This window comes from Salvelinus sp. IW2-2015, linkage group LG22 (assembly GCF_002910315.2).
Source record: "Salvelinus sp. IW2-2015 linkage group LG22, ASM291031v2, whole genome shotgun sequence".
Lineage (NCBI taxonomy): Eukaryota > Metazoa > Chordata > Actinopteri > Salmoniformes > Salmonidae > Salvelinus > Salvelinus sp. IW2-2015.
In genome coordinates this window covers 14,435,214-14,456,705 of record NC_036862.1, presented here as the reverse complement: position 1 = coordinate 14,456,705, position 21,492 = coordinate 14,435,214, and the positions used below count along the sequence as shown (strand labels likewise).

The following is a 21,492-nucleotide window of genomic DNA, read 5'->3' as shown; positions in this document are numbered from 1 at the left end:
GTCTTGCATTGCTATTTTCAAGTCTCTTCAGAGATGTTCGATCGGGTTCAAGTCCGGGCTCTGGCTAGGACACTCAAGGACATTCAGAGACTTGTCCCGAAACCACTCCTGTGTTGTCTTGGCTGTGTGCTTAGGGACGTTGTCCTGTTGGAAGGTGAACCTTCGCCCCAGTCTAAGGTCCTGAGCGCTCTGGAGCAGGTTTCCATCAAGGATCTCTCTGTACTTTGCTCCATTCATCTTTCCTTTGATCCTGACTAGTCTCCCAGTCCCTGCCGCTGAAAAACATCCCCACAGTATGATGGCTAGGTTTCCTACAGACGTGACGCTTGGCGTTCAGGCCAAAGAGTTAAATCTTGGTTTCATCAGACCAGAGAATCTTGTTTGTCATGGTCTGAGAGTCCTTTAGGGGCTTTTTGGCAGACTCCAAGTGGGCTGTCATGTGCCTTTTACTGAGGAGTGGCTTCCGCTTGGCCACTGCCATAAAGGCTTGATTGGTGGAGTGCTGCAGAGATGGTTGTCGTTCTGGAAGGTTCTCCCATCTCCACAGAGGAACTCTGGAGCTCTGTCAGAGTGACCATCGGGTTTTTGGTCTACTCCCTGACCAAGGCCCTTCTCCCTCGATTGCTCTGTTTGGACAGGCAGCCAGCTCAAGGAAGAGTCTTGGTGGTCCCAAACTTCTTCCATTTAAGAATGATGGAGGTCACTTTGTTCTTGGACCTTCAATGCTGCAGAAATGTTTTGGTACTCTTTCCCAGATCTGTGCCTCGACACAATCCTTTCTTGGAGCTCTACGGACAATTCCTTCGACCTCATGGCTTGGTTTTTGCTCTGACATGCACTGTCAACTGGGATCTTATATAGACTGGTGTGTGCCTTTCCAAATCATGTCCAATCAATTGAATTTACTACAGATGGACTCCAATCAAGTTGTAGAAACATCTCAATGATGATAAATTAAAACAGGATACACCGAGCTCAATTTCGAGTCTCATAGCAAATGGTCTGAATACTTATGTAAATAAGGTATTTCTGTTTTTTACATGTTAATACATTTGCAAAGATAAAAAAAAAAAAAAAAGGTTTTTGTTTTGTCATTATGCGGTATTGTGTGTAGATTGATGAGGAAAACAATTAATTTAATCAATTTTAGAATAAGGCTGTAATGTAACAAAATGTGGAAAAAGTCAAAGGGTCTGAATACTTTCCGAACACTGTTCAAAAGTACCTCACAGCACACCCTGCAAGAACAGGGCAGTGAAGATGTTGCTCTTGTCATGTTAGCCTATGTTGCATTACTGTCATGGTTGCTGGCATGAGGTGATATCATTTGATGTGTAACATCCTCTTCCTGCAGGGCCCAGATCTTTTTGCATTGATCATTTTGTGTCAGATGTCATCAGGCAGGGCAATAACAGTATCCTTTCCTTACCATCTCTCCTCATGTTGAAATGTTCTTCACGATCGATGTGGTGTCATGTAACACCATTGGAAACTTTAAACATATAGGCTAAAGTGTTTTGTAACCTGAAGATGACCAGGACTGCCTCCCCAACTAGAGACACAGCTTGAGTCCAGGAAGAACAGAAGGACACTGAGCCGAGTTGGCTGTGTGTGTCTGTGGGCGTAGTGTCAGTTGGGCAACGCCAGGCGAGGACAATATTAGCTAGGCTAAGTCGTCTACGAAAAGAGCAGCCATATTTGATTTGAAATGAACTATGCTGCTTACAAGCTCCCCATTCAGAGAGATGTGTGGGGGAGATGGACTTGGGTAGAACCTAATGTTTCTGGTTCCAGTCTTGCTCATCTCACTGTAAACACACGGTGCTCGTCTTCTCTAGGTATTTCACAACGGACAGCGTTTTTTCCCCCTCTTCCGTTGCAAACCCGCCGTTCAAAGGGCTCCTTTTACAGTGTCTAAGGAAGTGTATCCTCCCACGCTCTATCTATCTCTCTCTCTCTCGATGCATGGCCTTTCATATGGCTTTAAGACTTGTAGAATCTCTCTTTCTCTCTCTCTCTCTCTCTCTCTGCAGAATCCCAAGGATGTTTCCTCCTGCCACTGTCATGTTGCACAAAGTTGTCATGTGAAAACAATTGTAGTGGAGTGGCTATACTAGTACCACATTACTCTATATTTATGGGGAGGTTAAAGGAAAACCACTCTAAAACTTTTCAAAATACAGAAAGAGGCACTGTACGACGATACTATGCCACTTTCTGCATTTTGGAAGTTCTATATGTTGATTGCTGAAAAGCAAAACATTTGGAACTGTATCAAAAGTGGACTAATGAAGCAAATACCAAAATATTTTGAGTGTAATTTTTCTTTAAGGATAGGATGTGTTCTGTTGAATCTAGGGTTTATTCATTATGCCGATTCTGTTGCGAAACGTTTCTTAAATGTAAGCGAAATGGCGAGGGACCTACCTAGCTACCAATAGAAACTCGTTTTCTTTGAAAAACTCAACTGTTTGGATTAATGCTTACACCCGTGTTCTGTCTGAGAGGGAGGGAACGGGAGATCGAAAGAGGAGGTACTGTGTATGTGTGTGGAGGCTACAAGTGCGTAATTCCATGTGATTATGTGCACAAACTGGAGGATGCGTGGGTGTCTGCAGCCTGGAAGTGTTGCCAAACCCTCACTGAGGAAATGACAGGCAAAACATTTCACCAACCATGCAATACTGCATAGAGGGTAGCCTTACTTGAACACTGCTTTTATGAACAGATCATAATGTTATTAGCACTGTTTGACTTTATTAAGATAATGGAACAAATGTCTGTCAGTTGTCCTGTTTTCATACTAGTCTGTCATACACCTGCTAGCCATGCTTAAACCTGCTTAGCTTCTACTGTTTTGAGAAGGCTGCATAATGATGTAGCTAACAGCCATTCTGGCTTCTCTTTACATAAAATAGGCCTCATACCAAGGTAACAATGTAGCATAATAACTATGTAACAGGCTAGTAACTATGCAGTTATGGTACATTACCATAATTGTATTTTCTTGGAGAATATAAGTGGAAAGGATGTAACTGTCTGTTAGGCTCAGAAGGGCTCTTGCTCAATTGTCTTAAAACATCTGTCCTCGCCTCCTTCACTGTACGTATCTGAAAGAACTGACCAGGTGAAGCCAGCCTAGTGATGCACTTCCACCATATTGTTTTCACCTAGCAACTCTTTTCCCATCTGTGAAATTGATGGGGAGGAGAGAATAGATTTAAGCAGTTGAGATTGGGCTCAGGACTGATAGCGAGACACTTAACCCAATCTAAAAAAATAAAATCTAATTGGACAAGGTTAGGTTGCAACAGCTCCGTTTCAAAAAAAAATCTCCTGTCGGCCCATGCCTTGTACTGACCACAAATGACCCCGGTCAGAGCTGGATGGTACAGCTGCTTGGCACCCTCTCCCTCTCGGCCTGCTCTTCCAAGCCACTTGTATGCTGGTCAGTCAGTCCTAGGAGGCCTGGTCATCACAGCGCTAGGCTATATTTAGCACCTGTGGTTTAATGATTGCTGATGGAGGGCGGTCTATGCATAAGTCCTTGGTTTGTGTTGTCATCGGTGTGTTGTCTTCTGTCCCTTCAAATAGTAGCCTGGTCCCAGATCTGTTTGTCTTGCCAGCTCCCTGTCACGAGTTGTTTGGCAAGACTGCAAAAACAGCTCTAGGATCAGGCTAATCAGTCATAAACCTTTCCCAATCAAAAGCCAACAAAGTTTTCAGTAAATGTTCCCTTTCCACAGAGGTCAGCCTGTTCTCTGAACGTAGCCTAAAGATGGCGTTTTGCGCTTTACTAAAACGACTTCCTGTATGGTTGTTTTTCAGCCCTTTCTACGGTGAGGACTTCTACTTTGAGATCCCACGACCATTTCAGTGTTTGTCCTTCTACGTATTCGCCAAGGGTGTTTTTCAAAGGGACCTGCCTGTCGGTGAGTAGGAACTGACACACTCATATATATATATATATATATATATATATATATATTAGACACACACACAGCTACCCTATGCTTTCAGCTGGATGATTTCCAAGTATGTTGACTTCTCTCTGTCCATGTGTGTTTTCAGGGAAAGTGTCCATCCGGAAGGAGGAACTGTTTAAATTCAGTGGGAAGGAGCACTGGTTTGGCCTGCAGCCCGTGGACCCTAACTCTGAAGTCCAGGTGGGTGTCAGTCAGACAGTGTTCAGACATCTTTATGTGTACCCAGTTGGTCTGGGGAGAAAAGTTCACCTTCTAGTCATTGTGCTAGTTCTTGTATGCGGTCATTCAGCCACCGTAAGGCTGTCCAATGCTATTGATTGTAGTTAGTCACCAGTCAGACATTTGGCTTGGTCCAACTGTCTCTGCAGCAGACACCACCTCCTCACATCCTGTTGTTGTATTCTCTCTATGCTGAGAGGCTTGGTAACTGGGCCGAGAGGCTTGGTAACCGGGCTGATTCACTGAGGCTCTAGCTCAATTGATTTTAAAAATCAGTTCTCACATCATCTCCTTCCCTTCATCTGCACTGATTAGAAAATACTTGACTGGTGATAGCAATATGGTGGAAGCTCATTGGTTGGCTTTCACCTAGTCAGTTCTTTCAGATCAGTGATGAGGAGAGGATGCACTTTTTAGAAAATTGAGAAAATGTTTTTCTGATGTCAGGACTTCTGGCTCAAAGTGAGAGGGGGGGATACGGAAAGACTGGGGGAAAAAAATAGGACTTTGCTCTCCAAGATGTATCCATTTGCTGGTCTTCTTACTTCCGCTCTCCGAGGTGTATCCATTTGCTGGTCTTCTTACTTCCGTTCTCCGAGGTGTATCCATTTGCTGGTCTTCTTACTTCCGTTCTCCGAGGTGTATCCATTGTGCTGGTTTCTACTTCCGTTCTCCGAGGTGTATCCATTTGCTGGTCTTCTTACTTCCGTTCTCCGAGGTGTATCATTTGCTGGTCTTACACTCAAATTGAGTTGATATGAGCTCTCTTTAAGCGTCTGCCCTGGCTGAAAGCTACGTCAGATGCCTCTCGGTTACATAATGGTGTCATTAACCTGGTGGTGAGTGTTTTTGTTCTTGGGTGACGAGAAGATTTTAGGACACTGAAATCTGTCGGAGAACGGGCTGAAATAACCCTGTGTCCTACTCCACAGCATCCTGAACTGACCTAAGCCAGCAGACATGTTACCCAATCACTGTAGGCTGTGTAGGACAGTTCCATGTAACCCTATTTCACTCCAGTTGTAGCATTTCATGTCTAGCGGGTGCCCTAGTCTGGCTATTCTGAGGATGGTTTTCTACAGTAACTCACTCTGGAGATGACCAGAGCTGCCTCCCCAACTAGAGACACAGCTTGAGTCCAGGAAGAACAGAAGGACACTGAGCCGAGTTGGCTGTGTGTCTGTGGGCGTAGTGTCAGTTGGGCAACACCAAGCGAGGACAATTTAGCTAGGCTAAGTCGTCTACGAAAAGAGCAGCCATATTTGAGTTTGAAATGAACTATGCTGCTTACAAGCTCCCCATTCAGAGAGATGTGTGGGGGAGATGGACTTGGGTAGAACCTAATGTTTCTGGTTCCAGTCTCGCTCTTCTCACTGTAAACACGGTGATCGTCTTCTCTAGGTATTTCACAACGCACAGCATTTTTATTTTTTTATTTACTGTTGCAAACCCGCTGTTCAAAGGGCTCCTTTTACAGTGTCTAAGGAAGTGTATCCTCCCACACTCTCTCTCCCCTGTCTCTCATTCTTTCGCTCTCTCATTCGCTCTCTACCCCTTTCTTTACTTTTCTCTTTACCTCTCTCTCTACTTCTCTCTCTCTAACTGGTCTTTTTCTCTCTCTCTGCAGAATCCCAAGGTTGTTACCTCCTGCCGCTGTCACGTTGTACAAAGTTGTCATATGTGAAAACAATTGTAGCGGAGTGGCCCTAGTCTAGGCTATCATGAGGAGTGTTTGCTACGGTGACTCACTCTGAAGTAGGTGTTCTAAGTCTTGTTACATCAGTGATGGACTGCAGTGTGTGTGCGCTTGTGTTCTCTCTCTCTCTTTCTCTGAGAAAGGGGTTGAAATTGATGCAGCAATTGTGAGTGCAGTTGGCAATCGGTGAGAAGAGCAGGAGTGGGTTAGAGGTGGTATCTCCTGTGCYGTTGTTGGTACAGATTGGAGTATGTTGAAGTTGCCCTTTTAGAAGTCGCACGTTTATGGGTTTCCCGGCCTAATGCTTAAGTTTAGGGCTTGGAGAGGGTAATCTGTTCCTAGATCTGAGCCAAGTGGCTACTTGTACGTGGACCTGATAGTACAGTACAATACAGGCCAAGACATGTTTTGAAGGTGCGTGGCAGTGATTTCGGTTGCTTCCATTAGGGCATGTGTCAAAAAACCCTTTGTCCAGGTAGTTCTTAGTCCAGGTAGTTCTTCCCTGTTACAGTTTCTTCGTTTGGTGTCTGATAAACATGACCCTGGTGACATTAGCTCAGCCCAGCAGGCATGCCAGGGTAATTCTCACCATGTTGGCCAAGGCTTATCTTCCATTAGCGACCACGTAAGCGACAACAATCACTATCTGAGCTCAACTCGTAATGTACTGCGGAGGGGAGAGTGAGTGCTCGCTGGTATTTTTTTTGTTTGTTTTTGTTCTCTCTGCCTCTCTCTGACACTTCCGAAGGCGAGGCAGCAGCCTTCACCACATCCGACCTGATAAAGACTTTGAGCGTTGGTTCACATGACAGCAAGCTGTGGCTTATCACACACCCTGATGCACACACAACCACTACTAACCTGAAGCCACCATAGAGAAAGACTGGGGAGGTTAGGAGTCAGCCAAAGACCTTACTCATATCCACCACTTTAGAATGAACGTTTAACTCATTCATAGAGTAGGCTGCACTATGAATGTAACCTAACCTCTAAAAGTCAATTATAAACATATGTTCAGAGAGGACACCTTTGAACCAGGCCTCTCTTTTGTAGTGCCCCTTGTTACAGCAGCCATGGCTTATTTAGAATCTTCTGAATAGATTCATATAATAGATGAATTTTACTCATTTGGTAACTTTGACTTGCAAAATACTGTGCTCTACCTGTACCTCTCCCTCTGAGAGTGAATGAAGGAATGAGATACACCTACTCAACTTTTTTTCCCTTTTCTTTTTTATACAGTATTCATTTGCATAGGATCTGGCATTTATCACCAATGTTGATAAGAGAAACACTGACGAAATCCTGTTGACTTTCAGTATGCTCTGATATCGTGACGTCTCCTCCTAGGGAAAGGTCCACCTGGAGATGCGTCTGAATGAACTGATCATAGAGAACGGCTCCATGTGCCAGCAGCTACTGGTCCGGTGAGTATACTGATCCAGGGTCAGATTGTTTTCTTCTCCCTAGTGGGTAAGGTTAGGATGGGGGGGGGGTAATATAATCTGATTAGGGGCACCTACTACCTCAAGAAGCATTGGAAGACTTTAACACAAGTACATTAACATATGTGGACTTTCTCTATGCAGTCTTATTTGCTGTCAATATAGCCTTTTGTTTCTGGCTTTGTCTGGGCTAGATCACCSAACACCATAAAGCCTCCCAGTCAGGCACCAACAGGCTCTAAGGAGCCAGAGCCCAGAGACCCAACCATGGTTTACCCTCTCTTCCGCTCCCTTACCGCAGCTGTTTTCTCCTACTCTGGAATTCACCTCTGCTGTGTTCATTTTCAACGTCCTCCAGTCCACACATACACACACAGCTCTCACAAACAACCTGTGTCTCCTCTGTTGGAGTTTGATGGTGCATCCTACTGTAGTGCTGTCCCTGAGCACTACCTTTGGCATTGCGTGTATGTTTGTGAATTTCCAAGAGATCGTCATCTCGTGTGTGTGTGTGTGTGTGTGTTAGTCAGTGGATGATGTTGTTGCTCGTCGGCACTCATTCAAACCGCGGCGAGCAGGTTAATGAGGAGGACGTGATGGCATCTCGACAGGAAACTGCTCTAGCACTGCTCCCACCTCTGTGGCCGCTGGTGTCTCAAAACCACGGTGTGTCATCGATACCTCTTCACTGTTAATGGCCCTCTACCCTGCCCTGTCACTGTGGGAGGATTAGGGTGGCAAAGTTAACGCTCATTTACCAAAGTTACCAGTATCTTTGGTAATTGCCATATATTTTCTGTTAATCTATGGTGACTTGGGCAATTTATACTTGAAAAACGTTTTATTTTTAAGTATTCACTGTTAATATACACTGAGTGTACAAAACATTCAGAATACCTGCTCTTTCCATGACAGACTGACCAGGTGAATCCAGGTGAAAGCTATGATCCCTTATTGATGTCACTTGTTAAATCCACTTCAATCAGTGTAGATGACGGGGAGGAGACAGGTTAAAGAAGGATTTTTAAGCCTTGAGACAATTGGGACATGGATTGTGTATGTGTGCCATTCAGAGGGTGAATGGGCAAGACTAAACATTAAAGTGCCTTTGAATCAGTYGAGGTTGAAGGGGAGGACGGCTCATAATGATCAAATAAAATTGTATTTGTCACATGCGCCGAATACAACAGGTAGACCTTATAGTGAAATACTTACTTACAAGCCCTTAACGCTTTTTTTTCTATTTCTTAAAACATTGTTGGTTAAGTAAAAAATAGAAAATAATAGTAACATTTAATTAAACAGCAGCAGTAAAATAACAATAGCAAGGCTATATACGGGGGGTACTGGTACAGAGTCAATGTGCAGGGGCTATCATGGTCCAGTCAAGGTAATTGGGGTAATATGTACATGTAGGTAGAGTMAAAGTGACTATGCATAGATAATAAACAGAGAGTAGCAGCAGTGAAAAAGAGTGGTTTGGGTAGCCAATTTGATTAGCTGTTCAGGAGTCTTATGGCTTGGGGGTAGTTGCTGTTTAGAACTTGGCGCTCCGGTACCGCTTGCCGTGCGGTAGCAGAGAGAACATACAATGACTTGGGTGGCTGGAGTCTTTAAGAATTTTTAGGGCCTTCCTCTGACACCGCCTGGGATAGAGGTCCTGGATGGCAGGAAGCTTGGCCCCAGTGACGTACTGGGCCGTACGCACTACSCTCTCTAGCGCCTTACGGTCGGATGCTGAGCAGTTGCCATACCAGGCGGTGATGATGCAGCAGTAGAACTATTTGAGGGTCTGGGGACCTATGCCAAATCTTTTCAGTCACCTGAGGGGAATAGTCTTTGTCATGCCCTCTTCACGGCTGTCTTCGTGTGTTTGGACCATGTTAGTTTGTTGGTGATGTGGACACCAAGAAACTTTAAGCTCTCAACCTGCTCCACTACAGCCCCGTCGATGAGAATGGGGGCGTGCTCGGTCCTCCGTCTCCTGTAGTCCACAATCATCTCCTTTATCTTGATCACGTTGAGGGAGAGGTCTCTCGGCCAGGTCTCTGACCTCCTCCCTATAGGCTGTCTCATCGTTGTRTGTGATCAGGCCTACCACTGTTGTCATTGGCAAACTTGATGGTGTTGGAGTCTTGCCTGGCCATGRAGTCATAAGTGAACAGGGAGTACAGGAGGGGACTGAGCACGCACCACTGAGGGTCCCCCGTGTTGAGAATCAGCGTGGCGGATGTATTGTTACCTACCCTTACCACCTGGGGGCGGCCCGTCAGGAAGTCCAGGATCCAGTTGCAGAGGGAGGTGTTTTGTCCCAGGGTCCTTAGCTTAGTGATGAGCATTGAGGGCACTATGGTGTTGACCACTGAGCTGTAGTCAATGAATAGCATTCTCACATAAGTGTTCCTTTTGTCCATGTGGGAAAGGGCAGTGTGGAGTGCAATAGGGATTGCATCATCTGTGGCTCTGTGGCTCTGTTGCAAATTGGAGTGGGTCTAGGGTTTCTGTGATAATAGTGTTGATGTGAGCCATGACCAGCCTTTCAAAGCATTTCATGGCTACAGATGTGAGTGCTACGGGTCGGTAGTCATTTAGGCAGGTTACCATAATGTTCTTGGGTACAGGGACTATGGTGGTCTGCTTGAAACATGTTGGAATTACAGACTCCGTAAGGGAAAGGTTGAAAATGTCAGTGAAGACATTTGCCAGTTGGTCAGCGCATGCTCGGAGTACATGTCCTAGTAATCCCTGTGGCCCTGCGGCCTTGTGAATGTTGACCTGTTTAAAGGTCTTACTCACATCGGCTTCGGAGAGCGTGATTACACAGTTGTCCGGAACAGCTGATGCTCTCATGCATGCTTCAGTGTTACTTGCCTCGAAGCGAGCATAGAAGTAATTTAGCTTGTGTCACTGGGAAGCTCGCGGCTGTGCTTTCCTTTTGTAGTCTGTAATAGTTTGCAAGCTTCCGAAGACCGTCTGAGCCGGTGTAGAAGGATTCAATCTTAGTCCTGTATGGGCGCTTTGCCTGTTTTATTGTTCGTCGGAGGGCATAGTGGGAATTCTTGTAAGCTTCCGGGTTAGAGTCCCGCTCCTTGAAAGTGGAAGCTCTACCCTTTAGCTCAGTGCAGATGTTGGCTGTAATCCATGGCTTCTGGTGGGGTATGTACTAGAGGTCGACCGATTATGATTTTTCAACACCGATTATTGGAGGACCCCAAAAAAGCCGATACCGATTAATCGGCCGATTTTTAAACACTTTTTTATTTTTGGTAATAATGACAATTACAACAATACTGAATGAACACTTATTTTAACTTAATATAATACATCAATAAAATCAATTTAGCCTCAAATAAATAATGAAAACTTGAAATCGGCTCTAATTAATCGGTCATTCCAATTAATCGGTCGACCTCTAGTATGTACGTACGATCACTGTGGGGACGACGTTGTCATCGTTGCACTTATTGATGAAGTCAGTGACCGATCTGGTGTACTCCTCAATGCCATTGGAAGAATCCCGGGAACATATTCCAGTCTGTGCTAGCAAAACAGTCCTGTAGCTTAGCATCTGCTTCATCTGACCACTTTCTTATTGACCGAATCACTGGTGCTTCCTGCTTTAGTTTTTGCTTGTAAGCAGGAATCAGGAGGATAGAATTATGGTCAGATTTGCCAAATGGAAGGCGAGGAGAGATTTGTACATGTCTCTGTGTGGAGTAAATGTGGTCTAAAGTTGTTGTTTTTTTTCTCTTTTTTCCCCCTCTCCTCTCCCCTCCCCCCTCTGGTTGCACATTTTAACATGCRGGTAGAAATTAGGTAAAACAGATGAGTTTCCCTGCATTCAAGTCCCCAGCCACTAGGAGTGCTGCCTCTGGATGGGTGTTTTCCTTTTTTCTTATGGCCGTGTACAGCTCATTGATTGCGGTCTTAGTGCCAGCATCAGTTTGTGGTGGTATATAGATAGCTACGAAAAATACAGATAAACTCTAGGTAGATCGTGTCGTCTACAGCTTATCATGAGATACTCTACCTCAGGCGAGCAAAACCTCAAGGCTTCCTTAGATTTCGTGCACAAGCTGTTGTTTACAAATATACATAGACTGCGACCCCTTGTCTTACCAGAGGCTGCTGTTCTATCCTGACGAAAAAGCTTAAAACCCGCCAGCTGTATGTTATTCATGTRGTCATTCAGCCACGACTCGGTGAAACATAAGATATTACAGTTTTTAGTGTCCCGTTGGTAGGATATACGTGATCGTAGTTCGTCTATTTTATTATCGATTGATTGTGCGTTGGCTAATAGGACCGATGGTAGAGGTAGATTACCCTCTCGGCGACGGATCCTTACAAGGCACCCGGACCTTCATCCTCGATACCTCTTTCTCCTGTGAATGACTTGGATGAGGACCTTGTCGTGCATCTGAAGTAAGTCCTTCCCYTCTGACTCGTTGAAGAAAAAGTGTTCCTCCAGCACGGGGTGAATAATCGCTCTCCTGATATCTAGAAGCTCTTTTCGGTCATAAGACACAGTGGCAGAAACATTATCTACAAAATAAGTTACAAATAACGCAAAGAAACACGCACAATTGGTTACAGGATCGTAAAATGGCAGCCATTTCCTTCGGCGCCATTCTAATTTTTCCCAGCAGCATTGGTACGGTGAGAATGGAATGGCATCAAACACATGGAAACCATTGTGTTTGATGTATTTGATACCATTCCACATATTCCACTCCAGCCATTACCACGAGCCTGTCCTTCTCAATTAAGATGAGACAACAACCTCCTATGCTTTGAACGGGGTATTTGGTGCCAGGGCGCACGGGTTTGTGTCAAGAACTGCAACGCTGCTGGGTTTTTCAAGCTCAACAGTTTCCTGTGTGTATCAAGAATGGTCCACCACCCAAAGGACATCCAGCCAACTTCACACAACTGTGGGAAGCATCCCTGTGGAATGCTTTTCAGCACGTTGTAGAGTCCATTCACTGAAGAATTMAGGGGGGGGAGGTGCACGCAACTCAATATTAGGAAGGTGTTCTTAACGTTTTTACACTCMGTGTGTGTCCATGAGTTTRTAGTGGATAGACCAAATGGTTCAAGAGAATATTGCCTAATTACTGAAAAGCATCTAATCAACTGGCATTATTTTCAATGGACTCTGCAACTCTTCCAGCTTTTTTCACAACTGCCACCAGTTTGATGGCAAAACATTTACTAAACAAATACATATTGACATAGTGAAATAAGTGTATAAAAAATATATTTAACACCAATGCTATTAAAGTTTATGGTTTATTTAGGATGAATGTTTTACAGGTTTGTCATTCAATTTTTGTTGTTTATTATTTAATTGTTTTACATGTGATAAGGCCACACAGGGCCAGAGATAATTAGACATGTCATTTATAAGCACATAGTCGCTCTGGATAAGAGCGTCTGCTAAATGACTTAAATGTAAATGTAAATGTATAAACCCCCCCCCCAAACTTGAAAGTTAACACAATTCTGGTACTTTACTGGTAAACTTAGAAAGTTTACAGTAATATACCCTCCCTTTGCAACCCTAAGGAGGACACACAAAGGCACACACACTTGCATCACTTTGTGCACTGTTGTTGTCTGTGTCACTGCTACACGCACTGACTGGGCTATGGCGATGTCATTCTTACAGCATACAGCATCATAGATGGCTGTTCATTAGTCCCATGGCTGAGTGAGTGGTTAGGGAATATCGTCATGACACCCTATGCCCTAGACAAACCATGCCTACACTTCCTGCCTTTCTGCCTGTCTCTCCTCTGACAGTTGGCTAATTTGTTATTCATTTGTTCATTCATTCACACTTTTGGTTGCGTCCTGTGCTACTAATTTGCATTGCATCCTGTCTAGTGTTTACCTAGCCCTTATTCTGGAAATATGACCTGCCCAGTCAGGATGTGCTGCTACCCTCAATCGAGATTTGTTTTGTCAGTTGGATACTTGTTGTAAAAGTGTACTAGCCTTACTGTAAAAAAAACAAAAAAACAATAGGGATAACTTGACAACTAAACATCTCCAGCACCACCAGAACATCAACATACAGTGCATTCAGATCCCTTGACCTTTTCCACATTTTGCTACGTTACAGCCTTATTRTAAAATGAATTAATTTACCCCCTCATCAATCTACACAGGTCCAGGACCAGGTCTCTCTTGGAAAAGAGATGTTATCTCAATGAGAAAAAAACTATCAATAAAGGTAAAAAAATATTTTAAAAACACACAATACCCCATAATGGTAAAGCAGAAACACGTTTTTAGACATTTTTATAAAAAATGAATTGATCACGTTTACATAAGTATTCAGACCTTTTACTCTGGACTTTGTTGAAGCTCCTTTGGCAGCTATAACAGCCTCGAGTCTTCTTGGGTATGACGCTACAAGCTTGGCACGCCTGTATTTGGGGAGTTTCTCCCATTCTTCTCTGCAGATCCTCTCAAGCTCTGTCAGGTTGGATGGGGAGCATCGCTGCACAGCTTTTTTTCAAGTCTCTTCAGAGATGTTCGATTGGGTTCAAGTCCGGGCTCTGGCTGGGCCACTCAAGGACATTCAGCGACTTGTCCAGAAGCCACTCCTGRGTTGTCTTGGCTGTGTGCTTAAGGACGTTGTCCTGTTGGAAGGTGAACCTTCACCCCAGTCTGAGGTCCTGAGCGCTCTGGAGCAGGTTTTCATCAAGGATCTCTCTCTACTTTGGTCCGTTCATCGTATCCTCGATCCTGACTAGTCTCCCAGTCCCTGCCGCTGAAAAACATCCCCACAGTATGATGCTGCCACCACCATGCTTCACCCTAGGGATGGTGCCAGGTTTCCACCGGACGTGACAATTGCATTCAGGCCAAAGAGTTCTTGGTTTCATCAGATCAGGTAACCTTGTTTCTCATGGTCTGAGAGTCTTGAGGTGCCTTTTGGCAAACTCCAAGTGGGCTGTCATGTCTATTTTTACTGTGGCGTGGCTTCTGCCTGGCTACTTTACCATAAAGGCCTGATTGATGGAGTGCTGCAGAGATMGTTGTCCTTCTGGAAGATTCTCCCATCTCCACAGAGGAACTCTAGAGCTCTGTCAGTGACCATTGGTTTCTTGGTCACATCTCTGAACAAGGCCCTTCTCCCCCGATTGCTCAGTTTGGCCGGTCGGCCAGCTCTAGGAAGAGTCTTGGTGATTCCAAACTTATTCCATTTAAGAATGGAAGCCACTGTGTTTTGGGGGACCTTCAATACTGCAGACATTTTATGGTACCCTTCCCCAGATCTTTGCCTTGACCCAATCCTGTCTCGGAGCTCTACGGACAATTCCTTCGAACTCATGGCTTGGTTTTTGCTCTGCACTGTCAACTGGGATCTTATATAGACCGGTGTGTGCCTTTCCAAATCATGTCCAGTCAATTGAATTTACCACAGGTGGACTCCAATCAAGTTGTAGAAACATCTCAATGATGATCAATGGCAACAGGATGCGCCTAAGCTCAATTACGAGCAGTGGTGGAAAAAGTACCTCATTTTCATACTTGAGTAAAAGTAAACATACCCTTAAAAAAAAAAAAAATGACTCGCGTGAAAGTCATCCAGTAAAATACTACTTGAGTAAAAGTCTAAAAGTATTTGGTTTTAAATATACTTAAGTATCAAAGTAAAAGTATCAATCATTTAAAATATCTTATATTAAGCAAACCAGACAACACTTTTTTGAGAGCCAGGGGCACAGTTCAACACWCAGACAAATTTCACAAACAAAGCATTTGTGTTTAGTGAGTCTGCCAGATCAGAGTCCGTAGGGAAGACCAGGGTTGTTCTCTTGATAAGTGCGTGAATTAGACAATTTCTGTCCTTGCAAGTATTCAAAATGTCAGGAGTACTTTTGGGTGTGAGGGTAAAAAGTACATTTATTGTCTTTAGGAATGTAGTAAAGTCAAAGTAGTCAAAAATAAATGGTAAAGTACAGACCCAAAACAACTATTTAAGTAGTACTTAGTATTTTTACTTAGGTACTTTACATCACTGTTTTCTAGTTTCAAAGCAAAGGGTCTGAATATTTACACTACCATTCAAAGGTTTGGGGTCATTTAGAAATGTCCTTGTTTTTGAAAGAAAAGCACGTTTTTTGTCCATTTTTAAAATAACATCAAATTGATCAGAAATAGTGTAGATGTTGTAAATGACTATTGTAGCTGGAAATGGCTGATTTAAAAAAAAAAAATGTTTTATGGAATATCTACATAGGTGTACAGAGGCCCATTTATCAGCAACCATCATTCCTGTGTTCCAATGGCATGTTGTGTTAGCTAATCCAAGTTTATCATTTTAAAAGGCTAATTGATCATTAGAAAACCCTTTTGCAATTATGTTAGCACAGCTGAAAACTGTTGTTCTGATTTTAAAGAAGCAATACAACTTTAGACTAGTTGAGTATCTGGAGCATCAGCATTTATGGGATCGATTAGAGGGTCAAAATGACCAGAAACAATGCACTTTCATCTTAAACTCGTCAGTCTATTCTTGTTCTGAGAAACGAAGGCTCTTCCATGTGAGAAGTTGCCAAGAAACTGAAGATCTTGTACAACGCTGTGTACTACTCTGTGTACTACGCTGTGTACTACTTCTACTTCACAGAACAGCGCAAACTGTCTCTAACCAGAATAGAAAAAAAGAGTCGGAGGCACCGGTGCACAACTGAGCAAGAGAACTCTAGCAGCGCAGAAATTTGACGAACTGACTTGTTGACAAGGTGGCATCCTATGATGGTGCCACGTTGAAAGTCACTGAGCTCTTCAGTACAGGCCACTCCACTGCCAATGTATGGAGATTGCATGGCTGTGTGCTAGATTTTATACACCTGTCAGCAACGGGTGTTGCTGAAATAGCCAAATCCACTAATTTGAAGGTGAGAGGACAAGTACATTAGAGTGTCTAGTTTGAGAAACAGATGCCTCACAAGTCCCCAACTGGCAGCTTCATACTCGCAAAACACCAGTCTCAACGTCAACAGTGAAGGGGTGACTCTGGGATGCTGGCCTTCATGGCAGAGTTGCAAAGAAGAAGCCATATTTCAGACTGGTCAATAAAAAGAAAAGATTAAGATGGGCAAAGGAACACAGAGGGACTTACTGTTGCGGTTACTATTTAATGAAGCTGCCAGTTGAGGACTTGTGAGACGTCTGTTTCTCAAACTAGACACTCTAATGTACTTGTCCTCTCGCCTTCAAATTAGTSGATTTGGCTATTTCAGCAACACCCATTGCTGACAGGTGTATAAAATCTAGCACACAGCCATGCAATCTCCATACATTGGCAGTGGAGTGGCCTGTACTGAAGAGCTCAGTGACTTTCAACGTGGCACCATCATAGGATGCCACCTTGTCAACAAGTCAGTTCGTCAAATTTCTGCCCTGCTAGAGCTGCCAGGGTCAACTGTAAGTGCTATTATTGTGAAGTGGAAACGTCTAGGAGCAACAGCGGCTCAGCTGCAAAGTGGTAGGCGACACAAGCTCACAGAACAGGACCCCTGAGTGCTGAAGCGTGTAAAAATCTGTCCTCGGTTGCAACACTCACTACCGAGTTGCTTCCAGAGGCAGTTTGGAACGTCAGCACAAGAACTGGTCGTCGGGAGCTTCATGAAATGGGTTTCCATAGCTGAGCAGCCGCACACAAGCCTAATGTGCAATGCCAAGCATTTGCTGAAGTGGTGTAAAGCTCGCTGCCATTGAACTCGAGAGCAGTTTTAACACGTTCTCTGGAGTGATGAYTCACGCTTCACCATCTGGCAGTCCGACGGACCAATCTGGGTTTGGCGAATGCAAGGAGAACGCTACCTGCCCGAATGCATAGTGCCAACTGTAAAGTTTGGTGGAGGAAGAATAATGGTCTGGGGCTGTCTTTCATGATCCGGGCTAGGCCCCTTAGTTCCAGTAAAGGGAAATCTTAACGCTACAGCATACAATGACATTCTAGATGATTCTGTGCTTCCAACTTTGTGGCAACAGTTTGGGGAAGGCCCTTTCCTGTTTCAGCATGACAATGCCCCCATGCACAAAGCGAGGTCCATACAGAAATGATTTGTCGAGATCGGTGTGGAAGAACTTGACTGTCCTGCACAGAGCCCTGACCTCAACCCCATCAAACACGTTTTTGATTAATTGGAACGGCGACTGCGAGCCAGGCCTAATCGCCCAAAATCAGTGCCCGACTTCACTAATGCTCTTGTGGGGCTGAATGGAAGTCCCTGCAGCAATGTTCTAACATCTAGTGGAAAGCCTTCCCAGAAGAGTGGAGACTGTTATGGCACCAAAGGGTGGACCAACTCCATATTAATGCCCATGATTTTGGAATGAGCAGGTGCCCACATACTTTTGGTCATGTAGTGTAAGTGAAAATGGCAAGTTTCTATGTTTTGTAGTTAAAAAGATTGAGGAAGATAAGTGTTTCCAATGACATCCTCAACCAATTTTATTAGATCATTAGTAGGTAATGACTACTCATAATTGGTTAAAATCACACGAGGCCCTGGAAATGTATCTTCCTCTATCTTTTTTTACTACAAAACATAGAAACGTGCCATTTTCACATGTTGGTTATGGGGTGGTGCTGAAGGTGATGAATAGGAAATTTAAAAAAATGTGACATTTCCCTTTTTAATGAATATACAAAAATGTCATGTGCATGTTTTACAGTTTTTGTAGCATGCATATTTCATCTATGTGGCACATTGTGAGTGGTAGGTCAGATAGTCAGAACACCGTAAATTGATATGAGAAACACTAATGTCAATCTCCCGTTGCTTTTGTCTCCCCCAGGATAATAGAATGCCAGGGCTTGCCTCTGATCAGTGGACAGAACTGTGACCCGTATGCCACTGTCTCGCTCGTTGGGCCTGCCAGGTAAGACTCGACTACCGTCCTCTGCAGTGGAAAATAATTACGGGCTCACTTCAATTTTAGGCATTATTTTTTATTCTTTCATATAGACCCCCATGAGAATGGTTTGAGTATATTTCTGACTCTTCTGTCTCGTTAGGTTTGACCAGAAGAAAACAAAGGTGAAAAAGAAGACCAGTGACCCTCAGTTTGAGGAAACTTTTTACTTTGAGGTAAACGTAATTTACATCTGGCAGCACATGTCATCTCAGTTTTCTTCCAAATTGAAGATAACTGACTAAAACAGGATGGGACTACCAGGACTTGTCCAATAAGAAATGCTCACATTAGTTTTCCATTGCAAAAACATTTCAACCATTTTCCGTTGCATGCCTTAATGAACGCAACTTAGGTGTCTGGCTGATTTTTGACAGTTCATGAGTTGTTATTTGCTGGAGAAGACTGATGTAAATTCAGTCTTGTTGATGTCCCCAGGTCACAAGGCCCAACAGTTACACAAAAAAGTCTCATTTCCAAGTAGAGGAGGAAGACATTGAAAAGCTGGAGATCAAGTGAGTGTGCCGTCTCTTCTTGTTTCCTCTTCTTTTCGTTCATCTCTTGTTTTCTCTCTTCTCTTTCTTCCTTTCTCCAATTTTCTCTTCTTTTTCCCTCATCTTTCCGCTATGTTCGCTCTTCTCTTTTTTTCCCCGTTCTCTTCTTTCTTTTACTTCTCTTTTTTCCTCCATTTTCCTTCTGACCTTTGACAGAACATCTGTGGGTTGATTTTTTCCCCCACACTGACAAACAGACCACCATACCTCCATCTCTCTGGAGCGACTTCTCATCTGTAGTTGGGAGAGGGTTTTCAGTGTGTTTTGAATTAAACCAGATTTGATTGTAATTGTGTTTGTCACAACAGGTGTAGTGTGTAATGCAAAGATGGTGGTTAAGGATCTGTGGGGGTTGTGTCTCTGTTTGCATCACTTACAGCGGACTGACACAGCTCACTGGGTTTACAGTGGGGTAAGACTAGGCTGGGCAGAGAGGTAAACACGCATGCATGACTTTCAGGTTTGGATTTGAGGTGATTTTAATTGCATGTGTATTTTTCAAGTGTACTGCAATTTGTATACTTCACACAGGTAAAGACCAACACTTCAGTGTATTTTGTGTTTGTGTTAAGATATATATGTGGTTGTGTTTTCCGTGAGTGTGTCAGTCAGCCAATGGTGAAGTGGTGTGATTGGAAAGGGAAGGGGCATTGGTCCCTAATTTGTAGATTTTTTTTTTAAGGTGTATTTGCAAATATCGCATTCAATTAGTATGTGTGATTTGAATCTCTCTCTATCTCTGTGCTCCTCTGCAGAGTTGACTTGTGGAACAATGGGAATTTGGCGCAGGATGTCTTCCTTGGGGAGACACGGGTATCTGTCAAGATCCTGCGAAATGACCACATTCACAGGGCCTGGTAAGAACGGTGACATCGCAGGTTCACCTCGCACATTTGTCTTCCTGATGCTTCCGCACCAGGTTTCTCACACTAACTTGGGAGATTTCACATACTGACACACCAATATGCAAAGGTGCACGTAGTGTCCGCATGCCCATAGGAGCCCACAGCTCTAGCTTCTAACTACACACTCAGACACTGCTGTGTGTGTATTCAGAAACACACTGGTTGCATTCGAAAATGGCATGCTATTCCTTCTACACTGCACTACTTTGTACCAGAGCCACATAGTCTACTAGGGAAATCGGATGACCGTGACACACTTTCTTTCTCTCACATGAACACGTTGTGCACTCACTGCACGCAGCCACACGCCTGCTGCTGCGCTCAACCTCAACCTGAAGAATGTAATCTGACTGCAGCGCTAGCTAGCTATCGGACATGAATGGACTGATTTGCAGATGACAAGGACAGATACGGGGACGTGACACAGAGGCTCCTACGTACTCCACTGCTACTCGCCTCGTTTTATCAGCCACAACAATCCGGCGCTCTGACGTCACACCCCTCACAGTGCTGACCTTCTTTTCTGCGTAGATCCGTGGATGCTAGATCAGATCTGCACATTGTGAGGTGGATGTTAAAAAGGCCCATACTCACAAATAATCTGAGGGGTAATGTTGATCTAGGATCAGGTTCCCCCTGTCCATATAATCTTATTCATTATGATTTAAAAGGCACAACTGATCCTACAATGTATCAGTCCTGCTGCAATACTCTTTGTGAATAGAGGAATAAGGGTACATCCAGTTCCTTGATATTATTTCCTATTTCTACTTAATAGTAATACGTTTTTTTTTCTTGTGTTTTAAAGGTGCTACACATCGGATTTATTCTTTTTGTATTGTAATTTCAGAATTTCCATTTATATCTGGCGCTAATAGTGGAATTATAGTGTGTCACAGTATTACTTACAACTCACAGTGTTGTGATTGGCTATGATATTCGCCTATTGATTTCTCCCGCCAGAACAGCGTCTGTTGTCAAACTGGGAAAACTGTTCTGACTTTATGGCTGTGTTATCTACTGGAAATCACTATAATTTCCTGGTAGCTAAAATTCGACGCTTCTCTCAATTTCAGTTTACCTGAGAAAATAAGCACTGAATAGTGTAGGGAATCATTGTATTATTTTTACAGCTGTTGTCGGTTTTGGTCTACCAGCTTCAAACAGCGGTTTTCGAAATTATACAAAATCCTACGTATAGCACCTTTAACAATATATAATTGGAGATAAACCTGTGCCAGATCTTGTCCCCCGGTCTAGCAACTCTATATCTGTGGTACTTTTTTGGACTGGTTACTTCCGTCGTCTTCAGACTGCTTTGAACACTGCGATGGTGGTGTTCTGTAAACTGTGTGTGTGTGCACGCATCTAGGTGATAAGGGATTATGCAGATACCGATCTATGTGTTTTGCATGAAGGCCGTGAGACTAGTGTGTGGGTGTCAGTTTGCATGGAGACAGCAGAACCCCATCTCCTGTAGAGAGAGGGAGAGAAAGGCAGGGATGATCTATACATACACTCTAACATACAGACCCACAACTCGGCTGAACAAAATGTATATTGATTTATTGACTGTCCCAGAATACATGGGCTCAACTGAGGTGTCTGAGTACTGCAGTACGATTACAGTTCAAGCAGATTAGAGACAAACATAGCTGCAGCTTTCGAAGGGATGAAGAGTTCCAGCCTGATGTAAATCTGTGAAAACTGCTCCATCTGTTGGTGGCTAGGCAGCTATACAGA

General features: G+C 43.8%; 1 protein-coding gene across 1 annotated transcript in view; it reads left to right on the top strand.

Moving 5' to 3' along the window:
- rasa2 (RAS p21 protein activator 2) overlaps nucleotides 1-21,492 on the top strand; it is a 46,116-nt gene that overhangs the window by 4,118 nt on the left and 20,506 nt on the right. The window contains exons 3-9 of the mRNA XM_023966435.3: nucleotides 3,829-3,932; nucleotides 4,072-4,166; nucleotides 7,252-7,328; nucleotides 18,174-18,257; nucleotides 18,394-18,466; nucleotides 18,729-18,805; nucleotides 19,600-19,701. Of these exons, the coding sequence (XP_023822203.1) occupies nucleotides 3,829-3,932; nucleotides 4,072-4,166; nucleotides 7,252-7,328; nucleotides 18,174-18,257; nucleotides 18,394-18,466; nucleotides 18,729-18,805; nucleotides 19,600-19,701 (612 nt within the window). The remainder of the gene's footprint in view (nucleotides 1-3,828; nucleotides 3,933-4,071; nucleotides 4,167-7,251; nucleotides 7,329-18,173; nucleotides 18,258-18,393; nucleotides 18,467-18,728; nucleotides 18,806-19,599; nucleotides 19,702-21,492) is intronic.